This window comes from Dendropsophus ebraccatus, chromosome 2 (genome assembly GCF_027789765.1).
Source record: "Dendropsophus ebraccatus isolate aDenEbr1 chromosome 2, aDenEbr1.pat, whole genome shotgun sequence".
NCBI lineage: Eukaryota > Metazoa > Chordata > Amphibia > Anura > Hylidae > Dendropsophus > Dendropsophus ebraccatus.
Window position 1 is genome coordinate 66,129,820 of NC_091455.1, and position 25,012 is coordinate 66,154,831.

At 42.8% G+C, this 25,012-nt stretch overlaps 1 protein-coding gene across 1 annotated transcript in view; it reads left to right on the plus strand.

Annotated features, from left to right (window-relative positions):
• Positions 1–1,912: 1,912 nt before the first annotated feature.
• LAMA3 (laminin subunit alpha 3) overlaps positions 1,913–25,012 on the plus strand; it is a 158,719-nt gene continuing 135,619 nt past the window's right edge. The window contains exons 1-4 of the mRNA XM_069957689.1: positions 1,913–2,425; positions 15,434–15,586; positions 19,249–19,366; positions 24,171–24,289. Coding sequence (XP_069813790.1) covers positions 2,111–2,425; positions 15,434–15,586; positions 19,249–19,366; positions 24,171–24,289 — 705 coding nt within the window. The 5' untranslated portion in view covers positions 1,913–2,110. The remainder of the gene's footprint in view (positions 2,426–15,433; positions 15,587–19,248; positions 19,367–24,170; positions 24,290–25,012) is intronic.

The following is a 25,012-nucleotide window of genomic DNA, read 5'->3' on the forward strand; positions in this document are numbered from 1 at the left end:
CACCCTATGTGAAAGATGGGCTTACGCGATCTTAAAAACAATTGCAATAACGATTTTCCTTACAAATTTTCTAACGTTTTTTTCGTCTAAACGATGATCGTTATGAAAACCAAATCGTTGATTCAAAATCATTAAACGATCGATTGGGCGAATTATCGCTTTGTGTAAACGCAGCATAAATCTTATTCTTTAATCAATTCTTATTCTTTTATCCCATAATAATAGCCTCAGGACCCCCCATGCCCAGGACACAGAAACCGATGTATTCCACTTATATAGAAGAAGCCTAATACATTGTATGATGCAGCAACTTCTAATCTTACACCTCCAGGAAAAGACTGTGGCCACCCCCCGCTCCATGTCTGCACACTCCCTGTGTCCCATGCACTTTGCCCTCCTGTCACTCTTCCACTCTCACCTGTTACCTGTCTTTACCCGTCATGGAGACCTGCTCAGCTCTATCACTTCTGTTACCTCGCTTTTCTCTTCCATTAATTTATCACACTCGTATTTACATATTTTCCCTTTAGGAACAAACACATAAAGGTCCTTTTACACGTCCAGATAAGTCGCTCAAGTGATTGTTTAGCGATTGTGAAGTGACGATTTAGTTTTTTATGAGATCAATGTTTAAATAGAGAGATAAATTGAGCAAAAATCTCCATATTTCCATTGTTGGGTTATCCTGATCTTTTGTGCTTGGAACGATTGTTTAGAGGAACCGATCTGCGACATATCAGCGAATGACCAGCGACGATTTTAGGACAAGTTGAAAGACCAAAAATAAGGATTTATGGCTCGTCGTTTGATCAGTGGCTACACCTACACGGACAGATAATCACTAAGTATAGGTTGGTATCGTGAATTAGAGACCATTAGAGAGGAAGAATCTTTCAGAATAACAGACATGTCCACTACACCTGTATCTTCTGGGGCTTCCCCACCTATATAGCCCCATGCACACAGCCGACCCTGCTCAGATCCTTTAAGACCCCTTGTATAGGGGTGGGGGTTCAATACATTGAGGGGTCTTTTTAAAATTTGCATATTCTACAGTAAAATTCACTGCTGCAAATCTGCAACAATATCTACAATTTGCAGTTTCTACCTCCACTTTCCATTGTACAACATGAGGATGATTTCCATCCTGTATGACAGAACCCAGCAGTCGTATCTGCACAGCCCATTAAAGGGGTATTCCGCTCAAACATAATTTTTCATATATTGCTGCCCATGCTGAGACTGACAATTCAATCATATTTGTTATTATATATTCAGTCTTCTTCCTCCAGTTCTGAGCTGCTGCTTTCTGCTGAAGACACAGAAAACTGTGTGTAAGCCTTTCTCTCTGTCTCCCCTCCTCACTTCTGAGATGGCTAATGTAAACAAGTCCCTGCCAGGCTGTATCTGCAACTTTGTAGCTTTTTTGTAATGCTGGGAAGTTATTAATGAACTCTCTGTGATTAATCCTCCCAGGATTACAAGGAAGCTACAATGTTGCAGATACAGCCAGCCAGGGACTTTTTTACATCAGCTGTCTCAGAAGGGAGGGGTAGATCGAAAAACTCACAGATATTTGTGTCTTCAGCATAAAGCAGAAGTTTAGAACTGGGTAAAGGGGACCGAATAGATAACAACAAGTATGGAAGGAATTGTTAGTCTCATCATGGGCAGCAACACATGAAAAGTTATAGTGGGATAGCCCTTTAAGTTCTCTCTTGTAAGTGGCGCCCCCTCAGGCCCCCAGCAGTATGACACTGTGGCTATCAGTGTCTCTGGAAGTTCTCTGAGCTGTGAGAGATAACATAGAGACATGAGAGCAGACACATTTCTAGCCTTCCTACAGTCAGACCCTGATCTGGCTGATAACAGGGGACAATAGCCGCCATTCACCTGCCCTGTGGAGGAGCAGGCTGGCAGAGGGGCGCCCCCCGGGCTGAGGTGACCCGGGCGGGCAGGCTGCGGCAGGGGGAGTGTCTGACACCCGGGGCTGGGCACACTGGCAGCCGCCGCCGCTTTGTTTTCCTGCACTGACAGCAGCACGGGAGCCGGGCGGAGCGGAGGAGCCGGCGGATGGCTGCGGTCTAGGAGCGGGCAGCTCCTCGGGGCTATGCTGCTGGGGGCCCGGAGCTGGGGCCACTCTGCGAGGACGGCTATGGGCTGCTCCAGGCTGCTGCTGCTGCTGGTGTCCGCGCTGCTGCTCGGCTCTCTGCACCGGGGACGCGGCCAGGAGTTCGGGGGAAGCGGCTCCGGATTCAGCCTGCACCCTCCGTCCTTCAACCTGGCGGAGGGAGCCCGCATCACCGCCACAGCGACCTGCGGAGAGGAGGAGAGCGGGGCAGGGGGCGAGCAGCCCAGGGGGGACCTGTACTGTAAGCTGGTGGGAGGACCGGTGACCTCGCCCGCCCAGGGCCACACCATCCAGGTACAGTACACCATCGGCTATACACCGTACTGAGGTATAACCATACACATGCACCATCCAGGTACAGTACACCATCCGCTATACACGGTACTGAGGTATAACCATACACATGCACCATCCAGGTACAGTACACCATCCGCTATACACGGTACTGAGGTATAACCATACACATGCACCATCCAGGTACAGTACACCATCCGCTATACACGGTACTGAGGTATAACCATACACATGCACCATCCAGGTACAGTACACCATCCGCTATACACGGTACTGAGGTATAACCATACACATGCACCATCCAGGTACAGTACACCATCCGCTATACACCGTACTGAGGTATAACCATACACATGCACCATCCAGGTACAGTACACCATCCGCTATACACGGTACTGAGGTACAACCATACACATGCACCATCCAGGTACAGTACACCATCCGCTATACACGGTACTGAGGTATAACCATACACATGCACCATCCAGGTACAGTACACCATCCGCTATACACCGTACTGAGGTATAACCATACACATGCACCATCCAGGTACAGTACACCATCCGCTATACACGGTACTGAGGTACAACCATACACATGCACCATCCAGGTACAGTACACCATCCGCTTTACACGGTACTGAGGTATAACCATACACATGCACCATCCAGGTACAGTACACCATCCGCTATACACGGTACTGAGGTATAACCATACACATGCACCATCCAGGTACAGTACACCATCCGCTATACACCGTACTGAGGTATAACCATACACATGCACCATCCAGGTACAGTACACCATCCGCTATACACGGTACTGAGGTATAACCATACACATGCACCATCCAGGTACAGTACACCATCCGCTATACACCGTACTGAGGTACAACCATACACATGCACCATCCAGGTACAGTTCACCATCCGCTTTACACGGTACTGAGGTACTGAGCCGCCACTATACACAGTACTCAGACACCTTATAGTGAAGTATAATCATACACATTCACTATCCAGGTACAGCCGCCGCTATACACGGTACTGAAGTATAATCATACACATGCACCATCTAGGTACAGCCGCCGCTATACACGGTACTCAGACACCTTATACACAAGTATAACCATACACATGCACCATCCAGGTACAGCCGCCGCTATACACGGTACTCAGACACCTTATACACAAGTATAACCATACACATGGACTATCCAGGTACAGCCGCCGCTATACACGGTACTCAGACACCTTATACAGAAGTATAACCATACACATGCACCATCCAGGTACAGCCGCCGCTATACAAGGTACTCAGACACCTTATACACAAGTATAACCATACACATGGACTATCCAGGTACAGCCGCCGCTATACACGGTACTCAGACACCTTATACAGAAGTATAACCATACACATGCACCATCCAGGTACAGCCGCCGCTATACACGGTACTCAGACACCTTATACAGAAGTATAACCATACACATGCACTACATTCATCACCTTACACATATCCAGTCACTCTGTAACACACACTCATTACACAAACCTATTCAAACTTTAATTGCACATCTATGCACAGACATTTATTATACTCACAACACACACACACACATTATATACATACAGTATATACAGACACCCATACACATATATACAGGCATCCATACACACACATATACAGACATCCATACACACATATACAGGCATACACACACATGTACAGGCATCCATACACATATATACAGACAATACAGACACCCATACACACATCTACAGACACCCATACACTAGTGATGAGCGAATACTGTTCGATCGAATAGATATTCGATCTAATAGTGAGATATTCAATATTCGTATGAATATCCCGCGAATATTCGATAAATATTCGATAAGCGTTCAAATCCTGCAGCTTCCGGTTTCACCCTCCACATGGTCAAATAGATGTTTTTCACTAATCGAATACTTGTTCCCACAGACTTTAATTGGATCGAGTATTCGATCGAACGTTCGAATATTGGCGGGATATTCGTACGAATATCGAATATTCGAATATCTCACTATTCGCTCATCACTACCATACACACATATACAGGCATCCATACACACATATACAGTCATCCATACACACATATACAGGCATCCATACACACACATATACAGGCATACACACATATACAGGCATTCATACACATATATGCAGACACCCATACACACATATACAGGCATCCATACACACACACATACATATACAGGCATCCATACACACATATACAGGCATACACACATATACAGGCATGCATACACATATATACAGGCATCCATACACACATATACAGGCATCCATACACACATATACAGGCATACACACATATACAGGCATGCATACACATATTTACAGGCATCCATACACACATATACAGACACCCATACACACATATATACAGGCATACACATATACAGGCATGCATACACATATACAGGCATGCATGCACACACATCCATACACACATACAGATAAATATATAAATATGTAATAACCTCCGTCTAGTACCTTGTAAGGGCATGTTTACACAGGCAAAACCCATACCCATGCCTAAGGCAGCACCACCACTTTCTCTGAGCCAGTCCTGAAGATGACATTGATTTTTGTGTAGTTACCTATCTTCCATTGATGGTAATAGGAGTTTTTTTATGTTTTTATATCCAAAAATCATAACATTTTCTGTATCAGAAACCATAAATGTTTTGCCTGTCTAAACGTACCATAAACTTACTATATTTTTTAATGAATTTTATCAAGGATGGATCCTGTAAAGGCCGGTTCACACCTTTTAGGTGCCTCTAAATAGTGCATCATGCTTTGCTGTTCTGTCTGGTACAATGCTGGGAACCATGGCAGAAACCTAACGGAACCCTTTTGGCTCATTCCGTACTGCTGCCTATTGTGCATCTGATTTACTGGACCTTTTGTTTTCTGCTCTAGTGATGGGCAATGTAGACAATGCAGATGTGATCACAGCATAACGTTTTTTATAAAGTAAAAGGTGTCCTAAGAGAAACAAGGTGACAGAAGGTCCTGCACCTGCAGGGTGGTCCATCACACTCCTGTCTATAGCAGAGAGCCCCATCTATGTGCTCATCTAGTTATGACAAGGTTGTCACTCAGCTGACTGGCTCAGATGCCTGTCACAGAGCTATGACATATGACATATTCTGCCAACAGTGTATGTACTTAGGGTTCTGGGGTGTGTGAGACAGCATCAAATTAGTCTCTGTTCACACTACCAGTACAGGCTCCATTCTTAACTATCCCTTCCATCATATTTGACAGAACTTTTTTTTGATGTACACTGTGACAGAACCTGAAGGTGGCCATAGTAATAATACAGTGGGTTCTATACTATAAGTGACCATCATGTGACAGATCTTTTGTAGCACTCTGTCATTTTTAGTTTTTCTTCTATGAACACAGAGCAGAAACATTTCTGGTAACAAATGGGATTACCCTATTAGTGCAGTGCGGTTACCGACAATATATGGGATTACACCTTCACTACAGGGGGTTTCTGCTAATATATGGGATTACACCATCAGTACAAGGGGGGTTCTGGTAATATATGGGATTACACCATCAGTACAGGAGGGTTTATGGTAATATATGGGATTACACTATCAGTACAGGAGGGTTTGTGGTAATATATGGGATTACACCATCAGTACAGGGGGGGTTCTGGTAATATATGGGATTACACCATCAGTACAGGAGGGTTTGTGGTAATATATGGGATTACACCATCAGTACAGGAGGGTTTCTGGTAATATATGGGATTACACCATCAGTACAGGGGGGTTCTGGTAATATATGGGATTACACCATCAGTACAGGGGGGGTTCTGGTAATATATGGGATTACACCATCAGTACAGGAGGGTTTCTGGTAATATATGGGATTACACCATCAGTACAGGAGGGTTTGTGGTAATATATGGGATTACACCATCAGTACAGGGGGGTTCTGGTAATATATGGGATTACACCATCAGTACAGGGGGGGTTCTGGTAATATATGGGATTACACCATCAGTACAGGAGGGTTTCTGGTAATATATGGGATTACACCATCAGTACAGGAGGGTTTCTGGTAATATATGGGATTACACCATCAGTACAGGAGGGTTCTGGTAATATATGGGGTTACACCATCAGTACAGGAGGGTTTCTGGTAATATATGGGATTACACCATCAATACAGGAGGGTTTCTGGTAATATATGGGATTACACCATCAGTACAGGGGGGGTTCTGGTAATATATGGGATTACACCATCAGTACAGGGGGGCTTCTGGTAATATATGGGATTACACCTTTACAACAGGGGGTTTCTGGTAATATATGGGATTACACCATCAGTACAGGGGGGTTGGTAATATATGGGATTACACCATCACTACAGGGGGGTTTCTGGTAATATATGGGATTACACCATCAGTACAGGGGGGTTGGTAATATATGGGATTACACCATCAGTACAGGAGGGTTTCTGGTAATATATGGGATTACACCATCAGTACAGGGGGGTTGGTAATATATGGGATTACACCATCAGTACAGGAGGGTTTCTGGTAATATATGGGATTACACCATCAGTACAGGGGGGGTTCTGGTAATATATGGGATTACACCATCAGTACAGGGGGGGGTTCTGGTAATATATATGATTACACCATCAGTACAGGGGGGGTTCTGGTAATATATGGGGTTACACCATCAGTACAGGGGGGGTTCTGGTAATATATAGGGTTACACCATCAGTACAGGGGGGGGGGGTAATATATGGGATTACACCATCACTACAGGGTGGTTTCTGGTAATATATGGGGTTACACCATCAGTGCAGGGGGGGGGGTGGTAATATATGGGATTACACCATCACTACAGGGGGGTTTCTGCAGGGGCGTAACTAGAAATGGCTGGGCCCCATAGCAAACTTTTGATTGGGGCCCCCACCCCCTCAATCGACCACTACGCCATCAACACACTCAGCTCTACACAGGTTCTGTACACCATATAAATTACAGTACAGTTATATTAAGTGACTCACAGGGGACGTCTTCTCTGATCGGAGTTGTTTCCTTCATTTTCTTCTTCATCCTTCCTGGGCCATTAGAACTTCTCCGAGCCACGAATCCACAGAATCTGCCAGAGAAACATATTAAGCTTCTCACTATGGCACCATCCTCATCTCTATACAAACTGCACATCTGTATTGGCCCCTTTACCCCCTTGTTTAGTGGATAGCCCTGACACTATGTGATCCCCTTATAGTATATGCCCCTCTGTGTATTCCCCCTTACCGATGCCACCCTTGTTGGCCCCTTATAAATTACCCCCCGTGTTGTCCATCCCCCTTAAAGATGGTCCCCCATGTTGTCCCCCTATAGATGAACTCTCATTTAGTCCCCTTATAAATGCCCCCTCATGGTGTCGCCCTATAGATGGCCCCCTGTATTATCCCCTTATGTATACCTCCCTGTATAATCCACCATAGATTGGCACCCCTGTATTATCCCCCATAGATGGCCCCCTGTATATCCCCCATAGATGGCCCCCTGTATATCCCCCATAGATGGCCCCCTGTATATCCCCCATAGATGGCCCCCTGTATATCCCCCATAGATGGCCCCCTGTATATCCCCCATAGATGGCCCCCTGTATATCCCCCATAGATGCCCCCCTGTATATCCCCCATAGATGGCCCCCTGTATATTCCCAATAGATGTCCCCCCTGTATTATCCCCCATAGATGGCCCCCCTGTATATCCCCCATAGATGTCCCCCCTGTATATCCCCCATAGATGTCCCCCCTGTATATCCCCCATAGATGGCCCCCTGTATTATCCCCCTATATATACCCCCCTGTATATCCCCCATAGATGTCCCCCCTGTATATCCCCCATAGATGTCCCCCCTGTATATCCCCCATAGATGGCCCCCTGTATATCCCCCATAGATGTCCCCCCTGTATATTCCCCATAGATGGCCCCCTGTATATCCCCCATAGATGGCCCCCTGTATATCCCCATAGATGTCCCCCCTGTATATCCCCCATAGATGGGCCCCCTGTATATCCCCCATAGATGGCCCCCCTGTATATCCCCCATAGATGGCCCCCCTGTATATCCCTCATAGATGGCCCCCTGTATATACCCCATAGATGGCCCCACCCTGTATTATCCCCCTTTGCAAAGCAGATAGAAAATAAAAAAAACCACAACTCACCTAACTCCCCTGTCGGCTGTCTTCTCCTCTTCTCCCGGGGGGGTGTCCTGGGGATTCCCAGGCAGCACAGGTGTCGGGCTCAGAGTGGCTCAGTGTCCGCCGGGGCAAGTACTTCCGGCGCAGGGTGCATCTCTAACAAGTGCTCCTGTGCCGGAGGTACAGGCTGATGGGATTACACCATCACTACAGGGGGGTTTCTGGTAATATATGGGGTTACACCATCAGTACAGGGGGGGGGTTGGTAATATATGGGATTACACCATCACTACAGGGGGGTTTCTGGTAATATATGGGGTTACACCATCAGTGCAGGGGGGGGGGTGGAAATATATGGGATTACACCATCACTACAGGGGGGTTTCTGGTAATATATGGGATTACACCATCAGTACGGGGGGGTTGGTAATATATGGGAATACACCATCAGTACAGGGGGGTTTCTGGTAATATATGGGATTACACCATCAGTACAGGGGGGGTTGGTAATTTGTGGGATCACACCATCAGTACAGGGGTGTTTCTGGTAATATATGGGATTACACCATGAGTAAAGCAGTGTTTTGGTTAATATAAGGTAGTGCAAAAGAAGAGCACATGGAGCCTCATCAAAGAGTCTCGAAACACAGGACTAGAAAGATATCCCTCTGGGAAGGACCCTGTCAAGGGTTGGCTCCTGTAAGGAAACCACCAAAACCACCATATTAAGTGGCCCTATAAGTCAATGTAATGACAAGGGAAGAACCAAGGCCAGGTAATCATCCACATACAGCTGTTTTGGGGTGTTGCCCCTCATCAGTGTGGAACAGGTGTGGTACTTTATAGTACGAAATTTACTTGTAGTTGTGTTTAGACTTTGGTCTGACCGCCATCTGCTCTACAGTGTCAAGCTTCCCGTCCTGTCAGGGTACTAAAAGCCCCAGTTGTGGTTATCTTGGCAGTAGCTAAGTGTCCAGGAGCGTCACAGTTACCTGCACTGCGAGATAGGATACGTAGATCTTCTTTACGGTAGCATTGTCCTATCCAGGCTAGTTCCTTTTGTGTTCAGCATACTGCCCTGCCCTTTTTTGATGTGTTCTCAGTGTGAGATAGGGTGTTCCTGGACCCCACTCCCTTTAAAGTGCTTAGCACTGCATACTGAAAGTAGTGGTAGTTGCAAAAGAACTGGTAGTCTGTAATTTCTGTGATTATACTAAGACTCCAATAGTGTTACTGGTAATGTTTGGAATTATGCCATCAGTACAGTGGGGTTACTGGTAATATATGGGATTATACTAGCAGTTCAGTGAGGTTACTGGTAATAGGTGGGATTATACTGCCAGGTCAGTGGGGTTACTGGGAATATATGGGGAAAAAACAACAGTTCAGTTGGGTTACTAGTAATAGATGGGAAAAAAACATAGGGGTTACTAGTAATAAATGGGATTATACTGGCAGTTCAGTGGGGTTACAGGTAATGTATGGTATTATACTGGCAGTTCAGTGGGGTTACAGGTAATGTATGGGATTATACTAGCAGTTCAGTGGGGTTACAGGTAATGTATGGGATTATACTAGCAGTTCAGTGGGGTTACAGGTAATATTTGAGACTATACTAGCAATTTAGTGGGGTTACTGGTAATATTTGGGATTACACTATTAGTTCAGCAGGGATTCTGTAATATTTGGGATTAGACTAGCAGTTCAGTGGGGTTACAGGTAATATTTGGGATTAGACTAGCAGTTCAGTGGGGTTACTGGTAATATTTGGGATTACACTATTAGTTCAGCAGGGATTCTGGTAATATTTGGGCTTATTGTAGCAGTGTACTAGGGTTTTAGTTATTCTAAGGGAACAAAAATCCTTCCATGATAGATGACTAAGACCTGTCTCCCGAGGCAGACGTAGTTTTTCCGTGTCATGCCGGTGATGTAGGTGTGGGTTGTCAAGAACCAGGTTGGGGTCAGAAGCAGGTTGACTAAATGCAAACACATGCCATCACAATCCAAATAGGTGTTACCTGCCTGTTCCTTTACACTAGCACAGGATACATATACAGATCTTGTGGAAATGGAAATTTTACTACAATTACTCTGAACTCACATAAGATACATAATCATAATTTATGTCATATACACATACTATTAATCCATACCGTAAACTAGTTATATTCCAGCTATGACATTAACATCACAGATTTACTATGACCTGCTGATTTACATAAAGTAGTACACTATATAAATAAAAGTATTATTATTATTGTAGCTGGTGTATGTTTCACTCTACGGCATATGGCCCACCACTGCACAATGGTAGATTTAAGGATGATAGCAGCTGAAACCAATGGCAGCAGGAATTTACTTTAATTCCCCCAAAGTCTGGAGGTCTGTCCTCTTCAGTGACGAGTCCCACTTTGTTCTTAGATGCAGTCATAGCCAGAGATTGGTCTTAAAACCACCAAGGCAACACATTGAATAGGCCTTCACGAGGGAACGTCACCTGGGTCCTACTCCCAGGATTATGATACGGTGTGAGTTAGTGAATGGTAACTAGACCCCTCTTCAGGTTCCTTCACAGCTCAGTGTTACATTAATTTGGTTGTGGAACCAGCCATTGTTTAACATCATAATGCTGTGTCCAAGCGCATTTAAGAGATTGTCCAGGATAAAACTAGGCTATCAATGATTAATCGGCTAGATGCCAACATCCAGCACCCCCTGCCCATCAGCTGTGCGGTATCTGCATTACAGTGAGAACGGAGCCAAAAGCAACTCGCTCTATTCCCTGTGTACATAGCGGTGCTGGTGTACTGCAGACTCTTCTCATATTTGTCTCAATAACTGCTGAGACTGCTGCCATCTCCATTCTTACTGGAGTCTTGTGGATTGCCTATCAGTTGTTGTATTCTGGACAACCCTTTTAATAAACTGCCCATTGTTGGAATATTTTATCCTTTTTTTTCTCATCATTTGCATATTAACGTGTCTACTAATCCTGTGATTTCCATAATTCCATGCGTTTTCCTTGTTAGTGTTGCAATTTTAAAGTGACTCTGTACCCACAATCTGCCCACCCCAAACCACTTGTACCTTCAGATGCTGCTTTTAATCCAAGATCTGTCCTGGGGTCCGTTCGGCAGGTAATATAGTTATTGTCCTGAAAAACAACTTTTAAACTTGCACACCAGTGCCAAACTGGCGTGGCCTAGAGTGTCTGTGCATTAGGCTAGCACAACCTCTCTTTCCCTCCTCCCCGCTCTCTTCATCATTAGGAATGCCCCAGGCATATTGTATCCTATTCTTCAGCTGTGTGAATACGGCACATGGGCTGGATCATTAAGGCACCTGTGCAATGTTCACTGCAGAGGAGTAGGAAAAATCCTGCCAGTGGTATTCCTAATGATGAAGAGGGTGGGGAGGAGGGACGGAGGGGTGGTGCAAAGTTAGGGCACAGATACTCCCGTTTGCCACAGGGCTGCAAGTTTAAAAGTAGTTTTTTAGGAAAATAACTGCATCACCTGCCAAATGGACCCCAGGACAGATTTTGGATTAAAAGCAGCTATCCGAAGGTACAAGTGGTTTAGGGGGGAGGGGGGGAATTGTGGGTACAGAGTCGCTTTAATGTTGAGGAGTCTCTATTAGTAAGAGGACCTTTAAACCACATTCCCTGTCTCTATTCCGGAGCCATGTATATTCTAGCATATGCTGGGGATGTGGATTTGTATTTTGGGTATTAGGGATAAGCTGAAAAACCGAATCTATAAACAGTAGTAGTGGTGGTTATTGTGTGTTTCTGTGATCCTGGTGTTCCATAGAAGCAGATCTTGGTACGTTTCCTAGACCTTCTCTCTATGGTGCGGTGAGTTTCTTTGCGCATCGGTGATGCCGCTCTGCCTGCTGCCAAGTGAGTGTCACATATAAAGCTGTGACACATTGATAAGGCTGCACTGTGTGTCTGGGTTTCATTGAAAGTAGGATCTAGTTGGGTAAAACAGATAAAGTTATTCCATTGTAACTCATAAGGGTATTTTTATTGGCTGGATGAGTGCTCCTGATAACTCACATTGCTCAGTGTACGCCGAACAACCGTGTGATTCAGTCTCTTTCTGTTTTTAGCGCTATCATGCCTCATCATGTAATCTCTTATAATAATAGAGAGAGGCAGCTTTTCTTCTGACACACTGGAAATTCAACCCTTCCAGCACTTTTCTGCATTCTTGTGCTTTATAGTTTATTTTATAAATTAGTGATGTGATAATGGATTTGCCCAGAGACACTGGAAACACCAGACAGTAAGACCAGCTGCATAATAAGTGACTTACCATTATTATTTTCTATCAATCTGTGTGAAACTACAGCTGTCTGGTTTAGCTTATATCATCCAATCACAGCTCAGCTCTCATATTCTAACAAGTTGGGGTAAAGTGAAAGCTGAGCTGTGATTGGTTGCTGGGGGCAATAAAACAGCAGCCAGGTTTTAGAAAAATTGATAAATCTGTGCCATAATGTCTAGTTATTGTAAAACTTTTTGACACATTAATCACTGATTTTCTTTGGGTCAAGTTACTGATCACGCGACCCATTGAACTAATGAAATACAGGGATGTAGGTGCACTGAAATGAAACAAATACTTTAGGACCAGTGATGGTGTGTGTGCATGATATAGCCAAAATAAACTCCTCAAAAAAGAAAAGTGGAACCTGCTGATTTTAACAGGACCCACCAGCCATCTAATGTGTATGGAGATCTCCAGACACCCCCTATTTGCCATATGTCATAATAAACCACCGTATGTGTCTGACAGCAGCTTATTCCCCTTTACTAGTGATGAGCGAATTGTGAAATATTCGATATTCGTACGAATATCTCCTAGATATTTGAACGTTCAATCGAATATTCAATCCCATTAAAGTCTATGGGAACAAGTATTCGATTATTGAAAAACATCTATTCGACCACTTGGAGGTTCACCAAGTCCACAATAACACCTCAGGAAAAGGGAAAGGGATTTGAATGCTTATCAAATATTTATTGAATATTCGACGTGCTATTCGATAATATTCAATACTATCGAATACCTTACTATTCTATTAAATATCTATTAGATCGAACAGTATTCGCTCATCACTATCCTTTACCCATTAAGAACACATACATGCAAAACCAAGCCAAGGGTGTTGGGGGATGGGGGGTAAAGATAGCTGTGGGCCAAAAGAGCTACCCCATTCATTGTCTATGGAGCTGGCAGCCATAGCTGAGTATGGAGCCCAGTACTCTTCAGCAAGCAGCTGCGTAAATAATAAAAGAAGCAGCACCGCTCTATTCCAAAATAAGACTCAGGTCCCTGTTCTTGAGATCATGGAAGTCAGAGAGGTCAACCCCACCTCAGTGATCTGACACTGATCCCTTTATTAATGTTTCTACTAAGAATACTCATTTAAGCCCTTGGAGGTTGCATGTACAGTAGCTATCATCAGTGTTGGAGTACTCAGTGCTTCCTATTGTGAATGGTGTTGAATGCACATTTAGGCTATGTTCCCACTACAGAACGGCCTGTCTCTGCATGGATCATCCTGGCCAGTACTGCACTACCGGCCGGATGATCTTTTGGCCGCAGGGTTCTGATGCGGGCGCATCAGCGCGCGCCCGCATCAGAACCTCCCACAGCACACAATGAAGCAAGCGGCTGGAGCCGCTCGCTTCATTGTGTGAACTGACAAGTCTTTCTGCTACCGCAATTGACTGAATTGTGGCCTCAGAAAACTGACATGTCATTTATTTGTGGCCCCGTACGGGATTCCGGCCGGAGCGTATATGATGTGTATACGCTCCGGCCGGGATCCCATACAAGAAAAGGTAGTTCCACACTGTACTAAGTACAGCCGTTGTTGCTGATGGCAACAACTGCCGTACTTTTACGTAGTGTGAACATAGCCTTAGGCTGGGTTCACACACCGTATATTTCAGTCAGTATTGTGGTCCTCATATTGAAACCAAAACCAGGAGTGGATTGAAAACACAGAAAGGCTCTGTTCACACAATGTTGAAATTGAGTAGATGGCCGTCATTTAATGGCAAATATTTGCTATATTTTAAAACAACGGCTGTTATATTGAAATAATGGCAGTTATTTACTGTTATATGGCGGCCATCCACTCAATTTCACCATTGTGTGAACAGATCCTTTCTGTGTTTTCAATCCACTCCTGGTTGAGGTTGCAAAATACTGACTGAAATATACTGTGTGTGAACCCAGCCTTAAAAAACTAAACAAAACAAACAAAAAAAACATTGTAGTATACACATATCCTTAATGTCAGGTAATCAATATGCTTATAGATTTGCAGATGGAATGGTTGGATTGTTTTCTGTTCCTATGGATGTTCATTGCTTGTCAACTAAAACTGGCAAGGTAGGGTGTGTAAATTGACTGTGATGTCTGAACACACCCTAAGGGTAAAGGTGACTATAAACAGTAATGTTAGTTGTCCCAATTTCCTCCTGAGAGTAGTAGTATCACCTATGTTAAGCCAGCATGAACCCTTTAACCCTTTAAAGTAATCAGTAATCACATATTTTTTCCCACTAAGCAATTGTATCCTGTAAAAAAATGTATTTACTCAATGTAGATTTAAGGTGAGAAAATGCTCTGGTCCTAGTGCTGACTTACCTAATAATTATGGCTGCACGGTAGGAAAAAAAAATTATATTTTTCCTTTAAAAATTTGTTGTTCTCCTCCCAGGGGCAGTCTTGTGACTTCTGTGACTCTTCTGACCCCAACAAAGCACATCCTGCTTCCAATGCCATTGATGGCACAGAGCGATGGTGGCAAAGTCCTCCGTTATCTTTGGGCTTAAAATACAATGAAGTCAATGTCACTATTGACCTTGGACAGGTAAGCAGAGTTGATTATTATTATTATTATTATTATTATTATTATTATTATTATTATTATTATTATTATGCCTTGTGATATCCCTGTATAAGTGATCACTTCTTGCTATCAGTCCACCACCAGCTTACCATTTCTAAGCCTCTGTCCGTGGTGCTGATGGTGATAGTAGTGTTGTACAACCTAATGACATTATGGTGCTCCTGTTTGCTGTCTAATAGGTTGTTTTGATTTGTTACATGAATAAAGTTGCTGTATTCACAGACCTCAATGTCAGTTAATAAACCTTCATCATCTCCTGCTCTGGTTACTGCTGTATTTGTGAATTTTATGCTGAAATAATTATTAACCAATGGGTTTGTGATTTTTACTGTATACGACTCATATACTAGTCATATCAGTGTGAAAGGAATGTGAAGGTCATTGGTATTTATTACTTTATTAACTCAGAAATCAATCAGAAAATGTCATGAATCAAAGCACATTGATTTTCTTGAATTGCATTGTGAGACATGATACTGCAAATATCTTGCTGTCTGTATCATAGATATGTCACTGTATATATGATTTTATATATAAATATACAGTATATATATATATATATATATATATATATATATATATATATATATATATATATTCATACATACAGCAACATATATGAAACACATTCAATGATAAATAACTTGTATGTGTGTACAAATTTTCTATCTACATATATGGGTAGGGGATATGTGTTAAAGGCTGGAATTTTCCTTTAAAAAGGACCTGTAGCCAACCTAAAAAAAAACTGATTTCACCATCATTGAAAAGCTTGCAGAGCCCAGATTACACATCTTTTTCAGTTTCCTGATGCCTTCCTATTCCTGAAATAATGTGAATGTTTTACATTGAGAAGAGTGTATACCCATCGCGTGTTATTCACTCTCATTATTAAAATTAAATTCACACCCACTTAACTATTAACTGAGTTGTCAGGAAAACTGTATACCTACATATCTGGGGAATGGGAATATTAAGAAACTGTAAAAGTGTGTAATTAGGAGAGCCGAAGATATTTAAAGGAGAAGTCCAGCAAACATTTTTATTAAAGTATTGTATTGCCCCCCCAAAAGTTATACAAATCATCAATATAGACTTATTAAGACTTATTAAGACTATAAAGTGCTTTTTCCCTGCACTTACTACTACATCAAGGCTTCACTTCCTGGATAACATGGAGATGTCACGACCCGACCCCCAGAGCTGTGCGGGCTGTGGCTGCTGGAGAGGATGATGGCAGGGGGACACTGAGGGAGACAGGGCACTGGAGGGACACTGAGCATCCCTCTGCCAAGCAGTAGTAAGTCCAGGGAAAAAGCACTTTATAAGCATTTCCCATAACAAGTATATATTGGTAATTTGTATAACTTTTGGGGGCAATACAATACTTAAATAAACATTTTCTCCTTTAATGAGAGTAACATCTCATATCACTTCATGTCAGTGGCCGGGGAGTGAAAATTGCTATTGCACACCTCGCTCGGCTCTGTCTGGAAATGTTCCTATGAAATGTCCCTACGACATATCAATAGTATTGTATAATGCAAAAACTTTTATTAAAGTATTGTACTGCTCAAATCACCAATATACACTTATTACGGAAATGCTTATTAAGTGCTTTTTTTCCCTGCACTTACTACTGCATCAAGGCTTCACTTCCTGGATAACATGGTGATGTCATGACCCGAATCCCAGAGCTATGCGGGCTGTGGCTGCTGCTCCTTCAACTTGTTTCAACAGATGAACATTGGACCTTTGTGCATTTTAAATTTGTGCTCAAGGATGCACCAGACTTGCCGAGGTCCGCAGTTCTTTTTCTGATGTTTTGGCTGATTTCTTTTGAATTTACCATTAATTTTGACATGTTGAGAGACATGATCGGTTGGGGTCTGAGTCTGAGCCCGCGACCGATCTGGAGAACAACCCAGGAGCACACAGCGCTTTCACTCCTGGCTCCATGTCTCTTGACCTAGATTGACTTTAATTGTAAGTCTATGGGGGTTTGTCTAGGATGCAGACACAGAGGAGGGAGAGGAGCGCACGACAGGCAGTTGTCTCCCCACACATTCTACCGGCTGATCAGGGTATGACGGATAAAGACTTTTGACATGTCTCTCTGATGCATCAAAAGTTTTTTTAAATGACAGGTACTCTTTAAACTGCACAGGTACACTGCCAATAGCCTCAGCTGATAAGTATGTAAGTTAGCCAAAAGCTTCTAAAACCATCTTGAAATTTGAAAATATTTAAAGGCACAGTAAGCTTGGTGTTTGTCATGTACAATGCAAAAACTAAAGTTGTCCGAAAGCGGAATTCGTGGAGCGGAAAACTATAGGTTTAAACATACTGTATATGATAGATATATTGCTTTAAATCTGAATTATGGGGAGCAATAAGCCGGCCCAGGCTCCCTCATTACAGTGATAGATGCTGCTGTATACATGAGTGATATAGAGAGTCTACTGTGTGTATGATACATATCTCTCTATACATGTTGTGTTTGGGACAGATATATTACTCTATGGATAACTATGTGTTACTAGGTTATAATATTTTACTGGGTAAGGATCATCACAGGAAATAAGAAATAGCTTATTACTGACCTTAGTACTTTATTGTTGAGTTTTCATTGAAGTCAGTGCAAAGTATGACCTCTGGTGCTTTTTAGCATTCTATTATTAGATATAAATATTATCCTTATTATAAGTTAAACCATACCTATCATTGTGACAGTGCGGCAGTATATGATGATAATCTCCTGCAGGTACCCTGTCCTCTTCTGATGATAGTCAAAGAGCAATTAAATACTACCACTATACACAATGGAATTATTACCCTGAGCGGGGAGCAGAGTGCAGGTTGCTGTTGGAGGGTTGTGCTCCATAACATATGTTAGAGCTCTCTATAGTAGTAATGGTTTTATCATAGCTTGTGCAGGGAGTTCAGGTCTTGGCTGGCAATGCCCTCTATTTTCTACTCACTGTGTTGTAATTTATAAAAAATGAAATTTTTCCCCAATGAGCTCACAATGTTTTTCCTGCCAGGGAACAGTAGTAAATTCTCAGCCCTTGTAAATGGCCTATAATCTGGCAGTAGGAGCCGACATGAAGGTCAGGAGCGGTGTGATTGTAGTATGCCCACATTAGACTATGAACTCAAGTAATGCATAGATTATAAATGCAGCATTTGTCAGGGTGTTTCGCACAATCTACTAATAACTGTTATTACTAAATGAATGAATGAATGAATGAATGAATGAAAACTACCATAAGATGCTACTATTATAGCATAATGTGCTGCCACTTCTTACTATGACTGAGCAGAATAACTGTAGTTTTACATCAGTTAAAGGACCGAAGGTTTCCCATTCCCAATTTAAAGGGTTAGATGACTGAGATATAATTTTTTTCCAGAACATCAGTGGCCATTGTAACAAGCATTTAAAATTTTCTACATATGGGTACATTTCTCGATTTGAAAAATTGTTCTGTTGTGCCTATACAGTAAATTAACATTCATGTATGACAGTGTGCACCACTTCCTGTAATATTTGATGATATATGTATCGTCCACATTGCATTTGCCTTCTCTTAGTATCATCATCTTTATGGTTTTGTCACTAGGTTTTCCATGTTGCTTATGTCCTCATCAAATTTGCCAACTCTCCGCGGCCTGATCTTTGGGTACTCGAGCGGTCAGTTGACTTTGGAAGCAGTTACACGCCTTGGCAGTATTTTGCTAGTAAGTCATTTTAATTTTCATTATAGTTTGATTATATATTATTTTTTTTTAATGGACAGATGATGTCATATAGAAAGGTCCTCATAGGATGCAACAGGACTCTTCCTTACAAACCTGTCTAAGACAGTAACATGCAAGAGCCAAGTCTACATTATAAGGAGTAGAATGTACATCCTAAAACCTGATTGTTGACTTAGAATACGCTGACGTGAGGTGCAGGTGTTGAACCTTCTAGTCTAATAATCCAGCAGGAATTCCTTGGCACGTTGCCTTCGGAGGGCTCATTGCTGTTAATTACCGTCCCTTGTGTAGGTGGAATGCAGGTAAAATGTTCATCTATTCAGTATTCAGCGCCAACATTTTTTCTTCTATTCATTATTCACACAGAGGCAGGTCAGATGTATTCATGGCGATAGATGAAACCAACAATATAATGGTAAATGGATCAAAGAGAGGGAGGACTGAATGTGTGAAAAGCTTGTAAATGACAAGTCTATAATGCTTTGTTAGAAAGGATCAACCAATAATATGTGAGAACTTGAAAAATTTCACACCTCTGTACTGACACCTGATGATCCCCCTAAAACTGACCATACTCTTGAGATAGCTGTCTGCTAAATGGGCCATACACCTTCTGTTCCTCCTGACTCTTCATACACTTTTACTTTTAGATTGGTCATGTGTTCTCACCCCTTTAAGGGGTTGTCCATTGAAAAAAATAATAAAATCATACACCCAACACCCATTAGGAGTTAATAGGGAAAGGGGGTTCCTCTACTCAGGATCTTAAAGCGAATCTGCCATCAGGTACATTGCTTTGGTTTGGGTTTTTTTTTATCACAGAATGAGGAAACCTTCTCCCCTCTGTGACACGACTCCATTGATTCTAATGGAGCAACGTCACACAGGGAAGAGGATATCGGTGGGCCTACCCCAGTGCTTCATGCCAGGCTAGTGCTCGGGAATAGACCGGCACTGTGTGTGGGAACCGGGTGGTGGTTCAAAAAAAGGACCATGGCACCGGCATGCTCGCGCCAGTGCCGAGCTTACATGTAAAATACACAAGGGATGTACCTAGTGGTACATTCACTTTATTTGATAGCCAGAGTAGAAAGTGGTTACAAAGAGAGTCTCTCACTATGGAGGGCCTGTGCTGTCCCAGGCTGGGGTACCCTCTTCTTTTTTGTTGTCCCAAGAAGTCAACCCCTTTTATAGATGATTCATGGCTGATGACTGGGGATTGGGGATCTGGGAACTTTTCCCAAAGCCAGGCAGTTCACAAACCCCAGTATGTGACATGTGACACAATATAGTGTAGATAGCCCGCTGTGCTGATGTATCCCACTGTGACACATTTTATGCTTCAATGTTTGTATTGGATTTTTACAAATGGGAACTAAACATGGCAATTGGAACCAATAGAAACTGCTGAAAATATGTTTTACAAAAGCAAAAAACTTAAAAGCAAATCAGGTCAATAAAAGGTACAAAGAGGAGATAAATATATAACGTTAGAAACTTACCAAATATAGATGGAGTAAAAGAAATATGTTTAGTAGAGCAAGCAAGCCTCCCATCATTACAGAGAAAAAGAAAAAAAAAAGGACTTTCTATCAGGAGAAACCAGGGGGGAGATTTATCAAAGGGTGTAAAATTTAGACTGGTGCAAACTGCCCACAGCAACCAATCACAGCTCCTCTTTCCTTTCAGCACTGCCTAAAGCTGAGCTGTGATTGGTTGCTGTGGGTAGTTTGCACCAGTCTAAATTTTACACCCTTTGATAAATCTCCCCCCAGGTGTCTGGTTCATAGATGTAGGGTGCATTATAGAAGATAGATGCGGCACTCACCACATGTACCTTTAAAACACCTTTATTCCTGATTCGGGTCACAGAGTAGAGGTTTCACAGATGTAGATGTAGGAACTGTGAATGGAAGAAGTAGCTTCCCTGAGTTGGGGAATTGAGTCACTTTTCCAATATCTCAGAAGTATCAACTTAGCAATAACTGGAAGTTTACAGAAGAGTATTCTACATGGTGGGGGAATAGTTTAAATATCAATGATTAACAAAGCTAGCTGGGGTGACAAAAGAATGGGTCACTGGAAAACAGAATCTATTAAGGTCACTGGCATCCCAGTAGCTGGTTATTTTTGGATAGAACAAAAGAATATGCGGTAGTGTATTATTCATTGTACAGTTTCTTCAGCATCTAGAAGGGTAATTTTCATTGTCGGCATGTGTTCTATCTGGGGTTAGATGGCATCTAAGTCTGGTTTTCACTGCAGCTTCCACGTGTTGGACACATGTAAGAGACTTTTGGATCCAGGTAAAATAAGACCACCACTCAGTTTCAGAAATAGCAATGCCAAGATATTTGGTCCAACTTAAAAAAGGGCCTGTAGATTGTATTGTATTTATCATTGGGCCCGCTGCCTCCCTCGGTCACTGTTACCTATGCATGTTTAATTATGCAGTAGGCCGGTCTTTAGGTAGGTGTGACAGAAGGAAGGTACGCCTAACGGTGCACTGGGGGGCCGTGGAACGCCCTCAGTGCTCCAAACGAGCTAATTTACATATTTCATTTGGATTAAAGTTCTCCAAAACGAAGGAACCTACAAAGAAAACAAGACCGCTGCTGGAAAGATGGGGTAGCCGGCTGCAGGGAGATATCAGCAGGTTTGTTTGCACAAACCAGCTGATAGTTTACCTTCACTTCCAATAAATGTATGTTGCCTTAAAGAGGCACTGTTGTGGAAATCTTTTTTTTAGCAATCAATAGGGGTTGTGATCACAATCGGTTTTGCAACAGACTCACTTTATTTTTGTTTAATGTTTTCTATATTTAAATCAACGTTATGCATACGCCCAAACTGCTCATGCTTCCCCAGTTCCGATATTTGGCCTTTTCTCTGTTAAAAAAAAGACCAAACACAGAAAGTCCCAGTCCTTGGAATTCTCACACAATGAAAGGCACCTGTTCATCATGCTTGCTGTAAGTCAACTGAGGGCAATTAATTTAGGCTAACTATATTATTAACTTTTGCTACTTATATTATCAGCTCTGCAGCTTACTAGGAGACAATATTCCTTATTATGCAACAAGTCAGTCAGTATAATGTCACCCTGTGGTTACAGAGGTTTTGGGGCTGTGTTACAGGAGAGCCGACCATACAGTGCGAGCACCCCAAGGATTTTCTGCTACTAAATGTTAACGCGCAGCAGCTGTACACATGCGCAGTGAAGACTTGTCCTGCTCCGTGCGTGCTAAAGAATGGCTGTCAATCAATACAAAGCTGTGTCTGTGAACACACAAAGGACTTGGACTCTTTTTTTTGAACAGAGAAATAACCAAATGTCACGTAGGCAGCATGGACAGCAGTTTGACAGGAAGGGAGACACCTAGTGTCCTTTAACTTTTTGATTATCCCTTGTGTATTACAAGCAGGCCGGCCTTTACTTTGTGCGACCAGTACGGTCACACAGGGCTCCGGCCACCAGCCTGTCAGGGGGGAGTGCCATGGATGGGTAATCTACTTAACCATCCATGGCGCCCCCTGCACAAGGACAGCATGGCCGGGGGTTAACCCCACACTACTCACTGGCTGATCCCTCCTCAGCTACACTCCTCTGCAAGCTGTGGGGGCCGCCCGGTAGGGTCAGTACAGAGATCGGAGGTTATCAGTGCAGGAGCTGATAAAACACATTTGTCCAGTCTTCAGGTTTTAATCCTATCGGCTCTGGCCTGTGGACTGTAACCTTTGGCTGAGCCGCGAGGTGAGGGTTCTGCTGCGGAAGCAGGACTGCACAGAGAGGTACTGACAACTCCACAACTACTATCCCCAATATACTGTACTAGTGCAATGTGTCAGCACTAGTATAGTATATTGGGCATAGTAGTTGTATGGCTGACAAATAGCACTAGTATAGTATATTGGGGATATTAGTTGTATGGCTATGTGTCAGCGATACAACTACTATCTTTAATTGACTATGCTAGTGCTATGTGTCAGCCATACAACTACTACCCCCAACATACTATACTGTGTGTCAGCCATACAACTACTACCCCCAACATACTATACTGTGTGTCAGGCATACAACTACTACCCCCAACATACTATACTGTGTGTCAGCCATACAACTACTAACTCCAACTACTATAATAAAACCAAAAAAAGGAATTATCACCTTCCCGATCTTGCACAGTATACAATGTTTGCGCCAAAAAAAAGAAACGTCAAAGTCATATATGCAAACATGGTACCAATCAAAGCTGCAGATCATGGTGCACAAAAATGACTCTCAGACAGCCCTACAGTTATGAGAATCAGAACAGATCAATTTTAAGCGCATGGCACTGAAAGGGAGGAGGGGGGGGGCACTCTTTAGGGCTGTGCACTAGGCCCACCAATGTATTAAAACGGCCCTGGTTTTAGGGGTAATACTACATAGCCTAAAATGTATCACAGTCGTATATCAGTACAGAAGACCTGATGAGAGACATATATATGTATTCTAGGCCTGTGTCAGTCAGCAGGTTAGCTTGAGTCCATTTGAATATTCAGTTGGCTGGCAAGGTTACCCCCAACCTACTGTACATCTTCCTTAGGGGTAAAGTAGACCTGGGAATGGCTCTCTTTTTATCTGCACTGGATTGTTAGCATATAATTCTTTCCATCTTGCTTGCTCCTAATCACAGTATGTAGTCTACTAAGAGAATCACAATCCTATGTAGATTTTTGCCATTGACCCCTTTATGTACACCTATATATGATTTGATAATGACATTGTCTTCTATTCCAGATTCTAAACACGACTGCTTACATCACTTTGGAAAGGACGCAAAGCAGCCTATTACTAGCGATGATGATGTTATCTGCACAACAGAGTACTCACGCATCGTTCCACTTGAAAATGGAGAGGTATGTATGTAGTGAGGATGTCTCGCATTTTCTTCTTGGCAATAGCTGTTTTGTTTGGGATGGTGTGACATGTGTAAAAGTATACAGTGGTTGAAGAAAATTCTTTGAGGCCAGACAGTGAAATAAAATAGTCACATCATTTCTTACATGAGAAACGCGAGGCTCGAAAATATGAATTTGCCCGCAGATTCCTGCAGGTAGAAGATTTACAGCTAATCATAGCAATATATCTATCTTTTCCTTTTAGGACAAGATTCACTGTGAATATTACATTATTATGTTTTTAGGCTCTTAATGCATATCTATCCTTTTAAATAATTCATAGTGACTAGGTCATTTTGGCTCCCGATGCTGTTACTTTTCCCTTGAGAGTCCCCTCCATGTGGTTGGACAAGGGCTGGGCTGTTTGCCAGCCTTACTTCTCTAGTCAGTCACAGCACAACATATCACATACTCCTCACTGCTCTACCCTGACATACTGGTGGAACTGCACTGGCTACGCTGTGCTGGTGACCTATACAGTACACTACTATAAATCGCATGAGGGAGAAGGGAAAGAAACAGCAGCAAGGAAAGGGTTACACTAAGCACTAAGCTGCTGAGATGACAGGAAATCCTTGATTTATCTTGCATGGACACTATGGATACTTTGGACACTCAGAGATGCAGGTATATAGTTTTTTTTCATGCTTCTACCAATACTAACCATTGACCACATGGGTG